Raw genomic sequence first — 14,496 nt, forward strand, 5'->3', positions numbered from 1 at the left:
ATTTATTGACAGACTGATTTTTAACGATTTTAGAATATCACTACGGGGAATAGAATCTAAAGACACAACTTCAATTTATTGTTTTTTATACGAACATTGATCAACTTATTTAACAATCAAGATTCGTATTTTCTTATAATCGATTATATTAAATAGTTTATTATTATTATTTTAATAGTCTATTAGCATTTGTCCGCGGCCTCGGACGCGTTAATTCGGAGGAGTTTAATTGATATTATTATACATATAAACCTTCCTCTTAAATCACCCAATATCACATAAATTAAAAAAAATCCCATCAAAATCCGTTGCGTAGTTTTAAAATTGTAAGCATACATAGGGACATAAGGACAGAGAAAGTGATTTTGTTTTATACTATGTAGTGATTTGCATGTAATCTGTTTCAGGTTATAATTAAATAGTACCTACAGGTAAGCAGCTTATAACGCGGCGTTATCTTAGACGTCGTAGTGATTTTATTTTTATTAGAGTCGATAAAATTGATTATTAAATATCTTAACGGTTTGTTTGCTTGAGTGCGCTAATCACAGGAAGCAGATGCCGACTTGCATGAAATGTGGACAACCCGAAAACTCTACAGCAATAGGAAATTTTAGAGATAAATTTTTCGCAATTGTCTATCTTTTTCTGTGACTACGTGGGCTAACTCTCTTAATTATTTATATTTGTTTTTTACTATTCTTCTCAATCATAATGATCACCTTACACAATTTTAACATGGACCCTAAACTTTAACGAACTGTAGTTTTATAGTGAGGATATAATAATACTATAGATATTTTGGTTAATTTACTCCTACTGCTTTATTAAATATTTCGATTTTTTAACAATTAAAAACTTGAGAAATTTCTTCTATTCTTTCAAAATTTCTCATTTATAAAGCATTTCAATGCTATAAAACTAAAAATTAAATGAAAAACTTGTCACTACCACAGTGGGTTTTTACAGCGAGACTAACCTATATACTTTTATACGTTAAATTTATTTAACTAAAACACATTACGAGTTTAATACAAAACAAAGTAAACATTGTGTTCCAAGGTATATCCTTATATGCTAACTCATAACACAGCTTCACCGAGGCTTTACCAACACAGTAACAGTAATCTACAATTGTCTTCGAACTGGACGGAGCGCTCCACAATGGTCCTTTGAGCTGGCAATTACGTCATTACAGGATATTGGCTCTATTGATTGGTTATACGGTTCCTGAACTTAAGAGATTATCCATGAAGAGAATTCCCTTTCCGTCTTTCTACATTTCTAGGCGCTTTGATTTACAGCATGCGTACTTTATAGCGATTGGGAAATAGTCCGCTTTAGAAAAAAATTGAACATTTGATCATTTAATGGAATTCCCTCCATTAAGCGCGCTGCGATATTCAGTATTCAGTACAGAATTAAGAATAAATGAAATTCGCCTCTCTGGTTCTTAAACTTTATTGAAGGGAGTTTGAAATCAATCGCTTTATTAAAACGCTTCTACTTTTATTTGATATGAATAATTGAAGTAGTTAAAAAGTACAAGAAAAATAGCTACCTACGGTCCATAGTGGCCTTGAATCGCACTTCTGTATGTTTTATGATCCGACATGTGAATTTATGCATTAAGGTTATGAAATTGTTATTTACATCGGTCCAATAGTTCCTGGGATTTGCGCGTTCAAAGAAATTAAAAAATAACTATTCCGCTTTATATTTTTTCCATTGATTATGCTCCAATTATAATCCAATAAATCGATCAGTTTTTGATAAATAGTAACTCCGTGTTGCCTGAAAGGAATCGCTTATAATCGGATTTCAAATAATGATGTATTTTATGATTAGTTTCCTAAGTTAGCTTTAGTTGCAATAAAGTTGCTTTGCTGATTAATTCAAAGGTAAATAATTGCATTAATTTTGTAGGTATTCACCATACATTCAATTAAAATAATTAAAACTTAATTTAAGTAGATTCAAGTGCTTCATTCTTTATAAATCTTTTTCATTAAATGTCATCCTTATAACACATCACGATACTTAATTATGATTGTTTCTACAACACGCGGCAGTCCAATCTTACACTAAGTACTTTAAATTATGACTTAGCTTACACTTCAAATAAATTTTTCCGTTATTTATCCATCATTATTACTAATTGCAGCGCGATTTGTTATTAACGGACTATCCAACAAAATGCTATCTAATAATTGTTTAAGAATTAAATTCTTCAGCGTTATAATACGAGTGTAGGTAATCATTACTGTTGCTTATATTCACAGTAACATTGCTGACAAACAAATTAAATATAAATCGAATCCGACAGCGCCATAATTTTTATTAATAAAGTTCAAATAACTTACAACTCCCGGATTCACGAGAATTGCAAAGGAAAATTTGAATTTGTGACTTGTAAAACAATATTTATTATTGAATTCGACCAAATGTTGCAATCATACTGATTCACATGATAGTAGAATTTATCGCAATATAATTAAAATGAAACTGTACATCTCTCTGTATAGAAAGTAAACACGCATATAACAGAGCAAGAGCTATTACAACTGATATCTATATAGTGGCCGGAGAGGTTTTTTTTGCAATATGAGAACATAAAACGTATGATTCACTTTTCAAAACTAACCCATAAAACTATTTAGAAGTATACATTGAATATCATATTTGTTTTAGAATTAACAAAAGAAACTCTAGAAATGTGAAAGCAATTTTTATGTTTTCGGTGTTTCATTCATTTGTCATCGGGATCCATGAATGCTCTCCATGCTGGGTTTCATATGCTTTAATTATTCAGCATTTACAGGCTTAGTTGCATAATAACTAAACTCTACCTAATGTTTTATTTTTGTACAAATATTAATGCCTAGTCGATACAATAAAAATGTGTGGCTTGCCATTAAAATAAATCTCGTTTCTTTCAAATTTATGTCTTTTGGTTCGGGACCCTAAAGTATTAAATTAAACAAATTGTGAAAGAAATATTTAAGAGTATGACGGATGCTTATTTATGAAATCAAAGAAACGAGAGGTCAGTCTGGATAACATTTTTTTTTATCAAACACTACAGAGACGATACAAAAGAAATGCGTCAAAAAGGTTGTACTATTCAAAGAAAAAACACAATATTACAGGCATGGAATTATCGCATGCATGCATGCATCATATGCAAAATTATCCCATGTGAACTGTGACTGAACTTTTATAATTATTTTTACTAACTTGCCACCATGGTCAAAGGAAAAGAAAGACAGTCACTGGAGGGATTTAACAGAATAGTCCAAAAACAGTCCTATATTTCCCAAGTCTCAAACTATTTGTACTGAATTTCCATCCAAAACGGTTCAGTAATTAAGTAGGTATTAATCCATAGCGTAATTTTCGCGGCAACGCTACACTCCGTAACTTCGAAAACACTCACAATCTCAAATCACATTACACCACAAAAACATGTTAACACTTACGTACGTGTTAACATCATTAGTCGGGTTATGGGGTGTGACAGGTTTAAACAGTATTTACCAGCGAACTCGAGGCCGAAAAGTTTCCACACGCCACGCTTAGTTATCAGCACGTTGTTGGGACATACGTTGCGATGCATCATCTTCAATGTCAAGTGCATGTACTGAAGTGCTTCAGAAATCTGCGAACAACGCAAATCCATTAGTATTTATACAGGATCCGGTTACTAATGAACGCCTGTCAGGAATATGTAGAGCTTTTATAATAGATAATTGAAAACCCACTATCTCTGAGCCTGAAAATGCATTGTTACACGATGAGTGATTATTATTGGGATGTGTTGTTTACTAATGGGTTTTAATGTTGATGGATGTTGCACAAAATTAATCATTATGAAAGAATGTCTTCAATTTAACATATATGCAATGTATTTTGTTATACGAATCGTCCCAATATGCATATAATATTTTAATAATACGTCCGAAATAAGTATTTAATGCCCGTGCAATGGTTAACATTTACACACTCATTGAAAAAGTCCAGATGCGATTGAGGATACCAAAAACTTGATTTGAAAGTACGAATTTTAAATTAGTTCCCGAATGTTCGAGAGTCAAATTATTGGAACCGAATATCGAACAAAATAAACAGATTTATCATGCAAACTTTTTAAATTAAACAAATAAACATATTGTTAAATAAAAGTCCAAATGTGAGCGATGTATTTTGGGAAACTATTTACATAAAAACACAAACTACAGCCGAGAAGGCTTCAAAGTCCTGATGACAAACAAAACAACAAGCGTAAAATAAACACTTTTACACGAAGTCGGTAATTCATGAGTTTGTTCAATGTTAAATGCATGGCTGAACTTTATTTATGAGGTATGCGTTATTTAAAAGTATTTTGATAATTGTGTTTTATTTTTATAAGAGTCATGTATTTTTTTGGTTGTCTTTATTTATTATAATTATTCCCAAAAAACGTCTCATTATAATTCTTCTTTGCAACAATGTATGGACGAGCGTGAGCACCGATAGGTTGTGGCTTTGATCGTTTGTGACTAACAACAACAGTATCGGTGTGTCCAACATACATGTCCATAAAGATATCCAATTAGTGAAAGAAATGTAAAATGCAACTTTAATTAATTTGGTTAACTAAAGCATGAAATAAATATGCTCCGTGGGCCCTTATACTTCAAAGTAAGTATCTCTACGCACCGCACACGCTGACGGTATTTTAAAATAGCTATTCAGTATCGCTTCACAGAGGTTCATAGGTTTCGGTTGTCACCACCGACTGTCAGCGTCAGCGTGACTCTAAAACCAATCCTGAACTGAAGGAAATAAGTAATATGAATATTTTCAAAACATAAATATGACATCACTGATGCAATTCCCTACGAATAAATGCTATGTGATGGCATTCGATATAAAATCACGACTTTATAAACCACTTTCCTTCAAGCGGTAGGAAATTGAAAACATTTAGTTTTATTTACATTTGATAACAACATGTTACTGACGTTGCCATGTTGGCTAGTACCTACATCTCAAGGGCACCTACGCAAGAGAGACATTATTTTGCCGATTTCAAAATATGTGTCTTGGTTTCTTGGTCGAAACATTTCTCTCTGTAGGCGTATTTCTCTTCGATGAGACAAAGCCTTTTTTTAATTATAATTATATTTATGTCGTTAAATAGAGACATTCAAAATAAAAATGTTAAACATTTAGATCAACAAACAATCTTTAAATAAACAACCATTAGTTGACTAATTTGATACTTCCTACACATATATTTATAGAATGATTTAATTAGAACCAAATTATTTTACGCTTCTGTAAATGTTGATGGGCGGTTGTAGCAATAACCATTAGTCGACCCACCAGCTCCTTTGCCGACTACGACGTAAAAAGCAGTATACCCGTTTTTCTTCATATGTATATAGACGTAAATGTAGTAGGTACACCTACAACTATAATTCAAGAACGACTCCATGGATTTTAATGATTAGCTAAAAAATTTAATAACTTGTAAGAAAATTGTACTCGGGTGGAGCCGGGGCGAATAGCATGCACGTATGCATATATTATAAACATAAAACAAAATCATATCACTTTCAATTTTAAATGACAGGAATGTTGGTAATATTTTTTGTACAAAAAGTTTGGAAGAACTCCGATAACAAATAGTCTTTCGACTGTTTGGTATTTTAATTACTATACAATATACTAATAATCAAATTCCCTTCATAAAAAAACCAAATTCTTATAAATCAATTGGCTAAAGCATGTCTAAACAAACATTAAAACTTGAGATTTCAATACAACGTCGGTAAGTCTCAACGAATACTTTGATGTTATTGCTATTGTGAGAAAGTTAAATAACTTCTCCTCCGTTTTGCTTTATGTCAATGCAGGATTACGGTTCCGAGAACTATTCCAGGTTTAAGTAGCAACTCGACATTGAACTTGAGAAAAATACGCTGGAATATTTCATTTCATTGTGTAAGTAAACGAGTATTGAAATATTTATGCAGTTTGAAAGCTTTGAAATGAATGATAAAAGGAGGATATTAAACAGAAACCGTCCTAGTAGAAACTTTACCCACGGCTTAGAGAGCACGTGCCATTGCGAGCATCGCGTCGTAAATATTGTTGAGTCCTTAATTTACCTTGCAGAAGTGCCAGTGGCGGATTTCTAAATACACTATCTAGTTTACAGCCTGGGGCAGAAGATTTTCTTTTACAATTTATTCGCAGGAATTTATCAAGGTTAACTCTTTTACATTTTTGCACGAACACGCGCTTCTTTGCTTCTACCAAACGCAACGTTGTAAAAAATTCATAGCTTATAATGGATAATGATTTAAATTGATCTTTGAATAGCATTATCCATATTAATTCAATATAAACGTCAAGGGGGAGATAATGAATAAATTTGCAGGAAATGCAATTAAAGGGATTACGTGTGATTTTGTATGCAATATATAGCAAAGGTTATATCTCCAGTTAAACAGAATTTGACATAGTATTTTCTTGTGTTTGATTTTACGGGAGTATTATTTAGAAATTAAAATACATTTTGTTCAACTACCTATCTCCGATAGCAAATAAATAAATGGCATTTAATTTAAATCACTCCATTGAGATCTTGCAACGTTAGACGGGGTACATTACAATATTACGGACAATTTCACGTTATGCGCTCCATCTTAGCAGTTCATTTTATAATGTGATGTAGGAAACGGCTTACCTAATGGATTGGTTTGAAATATTTCGATAATAGACAGACTGCTCTTTTGAAATGGATCTTCAGAGTACCTATTTATTTATATTTTAATACATTATAGACAGACTATTATATTTCATATTATAATATTACGTCGTAGAGATCGACCTCAAACGGAACATATTTTTATTAAAATGAGATTTCATTTTAATAAAAATATGTTCTGTTATTAGTTCCTTTATTGTAAATCTACAATAAAGTTTAAAATATAGTTTTATAGAAAACTTGATTGGACCTTGAATTTGAATAAATATAATTAGCAATTATAAAAACATAAGTACTCAAAGTCCCTTATTTCAATTCATTCACGGCCGTAGAGAGGAGCTTAGTCCTTTACAAAAGTAATATCGATCCTTTCAAATGTGTGAATATTATATTATACACATTTTAATAGGCCAATGTTGTACATAAATTATTAGAGCTATATGCTGCTTTGATGATAATTAAACAGGAAGCCATGAGTCTAAGTAATCGATGTATTGTGCATATTGTGGAAACTAACCTCAAATCATTGGTCTTGACCTTACCTTAATGATTTTGGCTTCAATAATTGTATATCTATAGTATGTTTAAGTGCTAGTAACCAATTTAGAGCGAAACATGAATCTACATCAAATGTATGTTTACACTCTATGTATAATACCAGATGCCTATAATATCATCCGGGCTGAAAAGTATTAAATATAACGGGTAATTATCCGAATAAAATACAAAACATATATAACCTCTTTCCTAGTTTTTGGGATGGATCACCTATCTCACTTATCGGTTCTGTCTGATTGGCAGTAGGTCTCATGCTATTTATCAATTTTCGTATTAGCCTCCCTGGAGAACATACCGTCTCGAAAATAACACTGACGCATCAATCACTTCACTAAGGAGTCGGTCTATTTAGAAAAGGACTATTTTACTTAACAAAATACTACATTTAAAAATAAAATCTGAAATGATTTTTCACATCATGTAGTCAACGTAATAGTTTTATAAATGCCTGTGATAAGATTATTTAACTAAACACTAACCTGATGGAATCCATGGCGAATCTCCAAGTCCAGGAAGTGGTATTCCCTCGCAAATGGCGGGCGCGTGGTGCTGCTGGTGGGCATCGGCTGCACCGTGGGTGGCCCCAGGTTGTGTGGGTTGGGGATCACCGGGAAAGGACCCTCTGGTGGGATTGGTTCGGACTCCTGTAACAATCGAGTCCATTAATCTTTGTCTCTAGAACATGTTCCACCACAGTACAGCGATTGAATTTAGTTTGAGTCTAAATAAAACCTATTCATATAAAATATAATAGTTAAAAAAAACTATAAAACACGCTTTAACAAAAATCATATTTTGCAAATTGAAAACTGGAATAATTTTATCAAATTAGTGTATTGTCATCGGTCCTCAATAAATCTACAAAGTTTGAACGAAATCTGGCCGTTTAAAGTGGGTCAAAATCGCGCCCAAAGAAGTCAGTTACAAACAAACAAACAAACATACAAACAAACAAACAAACAAACATACAGGTGAAGTTAATAAAAGCGTGTTAAAAAGAAAACCGTAGCCGTAATTGTTTTCCGAAAAATTTCAGCGGAAAGTGTTCCGCTTAAATATTCTGCGCTATGATACTGCTACTATGATACTGCGCTATCGGTGAATAGCACAGTATCAATTACCAGGAAAATATGATACTATACTGGTTGTAACAGTAGCGCTACAAAATTCTTGCGCTATAAAGATAACTTTTGGTGTTGATAGAAACATATTGAAACAAATCTCATTGAAAATAACTGGACCATGTATCAACTTCAATACGAAGTCGTGAAGTCCATTTCTACTTTCATAACTGGACCAGATGTGTTTCCAAATATATTCTTGGAACATATTACGGGCTAGTATTCTTGAAAATACTTTGGAAGGGTTTTGAGGTGTGTGGAGGTCTGCTTGCATGTTGGGGCTTCAAGTTTCACATTTGCTCTGTGCTTACGAAGTATTCCCAATTGCCAAGACGAAGTAGAAGTTATAGTATCCTTTTTGATCAATTAATTTAAATTTTTTATAAAAATATTATAGCTATTAAGCCGGCAAGGTGAAATTCAAAGAAGAAAAAAAGCATAGAAATTTGCTCTAACACTCGTAAAAATAGCTGTGTCAAGAGAGAGCTATATGTCATCGTGATTTCCTCAGGAATATTCTCAGATTACCATCTCATGTCTGAAAAGCGTGCTTTCACGATCCTTTTTACACATCTACTCCATTCTCTAATGTCTCTCGAGGGAAATGCAACTCGCGTGATTGATTGTGGCAAGTAAAAGTCCTGTGTGTGAGTGTATTGGTGCTTAGTCAGAATACTTTACGAGATTGCACTTCTTCTTGAATTATTTAGGAATAAATAAATCAGCACTACAGTCTGATATAATGCCACAGTTTATTGAATGAACAAGATGACGCAAAACTGTGTGTGCTAATTTTGTATTTAAATTGGGTGCAAACGCCACATAATTCAAGTTTCGTCGGAGCAAGTCAGAACACCGCTTAATACAGACCGCTTCATAGTGAATTATAAAAATCTGCTCGCTCCATGATTGCCCTCGTAACGTCGCAGAAATTTTGCAAGCTTGATTTTCATACAAATTGACACACTCATTCTAGTTTAATTATAATAAGATTTCAAGGTTGTTGCAAAGGCAGGGTTTAAATGCGAGATGATATGGGAGGCGTCATGTGTACCGTTTACAAAATTATAGTGGATAATTGACTGGAAGGGATCAAAGGTTAATAAGCGAGTGAAATGCGATAACATACTGCTGATACGCAGTCACTTAATGCCTGTGAGATTGTGGTAACTGATCAATTAGCACTGAATGAAAGCGCGATCACCATAGCTTAATGGTTTTGTTAATTCAACTCCATAGTCCGTATAGTTACAGTGTTGCCAAATTTATTCTTTCTGCTGGATTGTAACAAATCTTGGCATCTTTTCGATACTTAAAGTGTTACATTTTTAGAGAAAGAGATATTAATCGACAATATAAAAAGTACAGTAAACTCATGAAGCCGTTAAATAAATTAATACCTACACAACGGAATTAGTGTCGCTCCGAACGCAATTCAAATACGAATGAACGTGTTCATAAAATAATAATAGTTAAAAAAAAAACTAAAAAACACGCTTTTATAGAAAACCGAACTAAAAAATAGAAAACATATTTTGCAAATTGAAAAATGGAATAATTTTATCAAATTAGTGTATTGTCATCGGTCCTCAATAAATCTACAAAGTTTGAACGAAATCTGGCCGTATAAAGTGGGTCAAAATCGCGCCCAAAGAAGTCGGTTACAAACAAACATACAAACATCCTGTATGTCCTGCCTGTTGAAGCTAATAAAAAGCGTGTAATTAAAGCGACATGTTCCAAACTTCTGTGCCTGTACCTCAGAACACGTAACGACAGGAGGTGTCGAGCCACAGACGACTTCGGCAGAATATTGTATGTAAAAGATACCATCAGATAATAAACTTATAATAATCGCTCTATATCGCAGTGTTCCTACTATTTGCAGCGGTCAGAGTGTTTAACTTTAAAGCGACTTCAAAAAACTCTAGTCTGTCTCTAGACTGTATTTTTTGTTGTGTTTGTTATCTCATAACTTTTTACGGGGAGGATCGATTTTAATGATTCTTTTTGTATTTGAAATGATGCCACCTCCCTTTAGGTCCATTTAAATGTGGTTTAGTTCTGGCGATATGGATTGCAATATGGTTCTAGTATTTGGTTTATAGTGCTGTATAGATTTTCGTAATCTGTACGCATAGACGTGCGGTTTATTTGTCCATTTCTGTACGTGAAATCCAACTACTATACTGTAATTATACTCCCCTCTAATTACTAGATATTATCATTTTATGTTGTTTTTAGTAATTTATAGATAGATTCCCTATTGTAGAGTAGATTCGTAACAAAATTAATATATTACAAATCAAGCATCGGTCATACAATAATCTCATAAGCTTCTTCTATTATTCTTATTAAGATCGGCAGAATTAAATAATTTGCTTACGTATACTCTGTGCAATGTAAGCATATTCTATAATTAAAACGTGTTTTTAGCTTGCTAAAACTAGATATTGTAACATTTAATATAAATGTTCTCAAAACATTTTTCATCATGTTAATTATAAAGTCGCGTTTGACTCAGGTGCGACACGTGTAAAAGCAAATTGGAGTAAAGTTAGAAGGAAAAGAAAGGATCGTGGAGAATGGTATTCCATATTATATTTAAGCCACATTGTGGCTCGATGCCTTCTATTAAAATTAATACACGCCTCCGTTTTTATGACAATACATACATCCCACATGGCCCTCATTATGAGATAGTTAAATATCTATTTTTATATAAATACCCATTTTTATTAGGACATAAAATATATATTCTCTATTTTAAAAGATGTTTTTCGTTCGTCTTTTGTTGACTTTGAATGTTATTTTATAAACATAATTTACCATTAAAATACGTAGTAATTCACCTTTCAACTTTAGGTAAATCACTTATAAGAGACAGAATCTACCAACATGCATATTAATAGTATCTGGCTCATTCGCTAAATAACGAACGAACACAGTGGATTTCTGTCGGTCGGAATCCGACATAACCCACAGCCCCTTTCCCCGGGTGTCTATGCAAGACTTTCCGAGTCGTAGGTGTCTATGTAAGATTTTCTCACTGTATAAAAGTGGTCGAAATTAATCTAAAATAAAAAAGGAGTATATACGTGAGATTGAGCGCAATGCATTTTAGTGTGTGTTTTATTGCTTGAATATATAAAAGGCCTGCAAAGTTTTTAACTGTTATGTCGCGTACAAAAGTTATACTCCAATATAATTGCGAAGGCAGAGGTGTAAGATAGTATTTCATGTCTGGATCCTGAGGGAAGAAGACAAAGTTTTGATATTTGGTAAAATAGACACAAATTTAACGCCAAACTCGCAAATGAAGCGTAGCTGAAACAGCGGCTATTAATAGGATGTTCGCGCGTCTCGGAAACACGGGACTTGGTAAATATTCGTATTCGGTTTGTGCAATCATCTGGGGCTGGGTAACTGTCCATTGCCTTGAGACAATCTCAGAGTAAGAACATTATCTGCAGTGTATATTTTAGCGTTTAGATAGTAACTTCTTTACATAATAGGCCAGTATCCTTTTTTCACCCATTCCAGTCAATATCTTTATTACCGTCGGCAATCCTCACCTTATCTCTTCAAAAACGACTAATTCTGCAAACGTTAATAGCGGTGGTGATCACTTACAATTTGGTGAAGTAAAAAAACACACACACACACACACACACACACTATTGGTAACGGCTTTTATTGTAATCCACTTAGTTCGCGACGGGATTGCGTAGTAATTAATAAATAGCAATGAAAAATCTTTGTATTGTCCCTAATAAGATCCGAAACACATGCAAAAATTTGCAAAATTCTCACGACTAGTAGATAAGGAGAATATTACATGCTTTTCGCGTTTATTCTGCTTGCATCTGGATGGATTCGTTTTCTTACAGAAGGACTGGACTGTTTTTAAAAATATATTTAATTACTGTTCCATTTTGGTAAATAAGTATCAAGTGATAACGAGAGGTCTTAATTATATCTATGCAAAACATTATTCGCTTACATTAAAACTTTGAAATCATGGGAAGCCTTTCAAAAAATATCTATTCATATTTTCTGTGCCTTTGTAGGTTTAGTATTCGGGATAAATTGAAATGTATTTTGAACCCTTTAGGTACGTTTACGTTGATTGTTTTGTAGAATTGACTTTTTTGGGCGGACCCAACGTGTTTCATTAATTTTGCTTCAATTTATATCTCTCTGTTTTGGAGGCTTGTAATTATAGTATTCTTTGAAAAGTTGATTTTATCAGTTTGTAATAATTTATGATCCCAATTGCTCATTTTGTTTTAAATTGATCCTTATTTATTATTTCTTTATTAATAAAAATAATGTTTTAAAATACATCTTAGGTACGTTCTTTACAACTACATATTGATCTCTACCAGTTACAATACAAATATTAGGTCTTACATTTTTAGTAGTTTAAATCACACAAGACACCTCACCGTTACTTATTAAAGTCCATTAATTATTTGTCTTATCAATTACTAGCAAAATGTAGCCTATTTTATCCCAAAAACTTCCAAAAAAGAACAAAGTATGAGGTATTTAAAAGCTAATTACCTCAGATCTCTATATACTATAATTCGAATAAACGATAAGCCTCGCCGACATGTAATCCCGTCTCAGATAAAGGAATAAAGTAATTGATCTTTTCCCCGGGCGATGGAGGATACTAAATAGTTGTAATTGTTACATTACTGGCTTTGTCCTCCCCGGTATAAATACGGAAAGAAATCCTACAAAGGAAAAAGAATCGGACAAAAAGGCTTTCAGTAAACAGGTATTTATACAATTTAGTTGGCTGTTCCAGGTTTTCTAGTCCTTGCTTCTTAAAACTATACTTTAGAGGTATCGATTCTTTAGACTTCTAGAAAATGTGGACATTTGTTTATTTGCTCATCTTTTTCTCTACTTCAGAGCTGAGATATATTATGAAATGATTTATTTTTGGAGATTGTTACAGAGGTGGATAGTTACTTAAACTAGTCTTTACCGCGGTAGACCATCATTCTCATGTCAATATCCTTTGACAGCGTAGACTAGTTTTTCTAAATATGGGTGAAAATTTTCACTTTAATATATCTTAAACAGGCATAGAAATAATTTTTAATATCCGCACACCTTATCTATTCAAACACCCACCAATCTTTGAGTTATATCATAAACTTGAGGAACATTACGGATCCTATACAACATTGAAATTTTATGAAGCATAAATAAAAAACGTAATTTAAAAATGTTTGAACCACGACGCGAGCACGATTCCTGCAGCAGCAAGTACAGATATGACACATAAAATGGGTGAATTATGATCACGTGCAGCTAATTCAATTCTTACTCCATCTTACTCGTAAGTTTCTCATCTTATATGCAATTTTAAGCGGTATTCCTTGAAAGTTTAACCTAGTCTCAGTAATTGGGATAATTTCATAAACTAATATTATGGGTACGCTGTTCTGAATTTATGACATAGGTAAACTGTAGCAGTATTTAACCAAAGTTCCGCCTGCTCGTTTGCTTTCTCATGTTGGCAGAAGTCATAGGTCGTTGCACCTTTGTTTTTTTTTGCCATGCCGGAAAAATGCTGGTATCTTCACGATATTGTACCTTTTCGATACGATATTCCTTTACCGTTTGGAGTAGTTGTGATGTGTATAATGTACAGATATTTAGAATTTATTTCGTGTATCATCTGGTTTCGAACCTCTTACTTTTCGATTGAAGTCCTATGTTCTCATCGACTCACCACCCGTTTATTTACATAATAAGAAACAAAACAGAATGAGCATTAAACGTACACAATAAGTATCAAAATCACTTACATGCCAAGCCAGGATGTTGTGAAGGCTGGCGTAGATCCTCTCGCAAGCGAACGCGATCGTGTTGGGGCTTTCCTCTAATGGGTGCAGGATCTGCAGCATTCGCGGGTGGCGCATCTTGTCCAGTTCCATGACGCAGGCCTTGAGTCGGTCCAGCATCAACTCTTTGCGCTTGGGTCTGTACAGCTTGTCGACTACGCGCTTGTCAAACATGAAGACGGAACATTCCTGG

General features: G+C 33.3%; 1 protein-coding gene across 1 annotated transcript in view; it reads right to left on the minus strand.

The window, feature by feature from the left end:
• LOC119835823 overlaps nucleotides 1–14,496 on the minus strand; it is a 73,915-nt gene that overhangs the window by 18,282 nt on the left and 41,137 nt on the right. Inside the window, exons 3-5 of the mRNA XM_038360838.1 lie at nucleotides 14,268–14,492; nucleotides 7,798–7,962; nucleotides 3,538–3,658 (exon numbers count right to left, since the gene is read on the minus strand). Coding sequence (XP_038216766.1) covers nucleotides 3,538–3,658; nucleotides 7,798–7,962; nucleotides 14,268–14,492 — 511 coding nt within the window. The remainder of the gene's footprint in view (nucleotides 1–3,537; nucleotides 3,659–7,797; nucleotides 7,963–14,267; nucleotides 14,493–14,496) is intronic.

This window comes from Zerene cesonia, chromosome Z (genome assembly GCF_012273895.1).
Source record: "Zerene cesonia ecotype Mississippi chromosome Z, Zerene_cesonia_1.1, whole genome shotgun sequence".
NCBI classification, from domain to species: Eukaryota; Metazoa; Arthropoda; class Insecta; order Lepidoptera; family Pieridae; genus Zerene; species Zerene cesonia.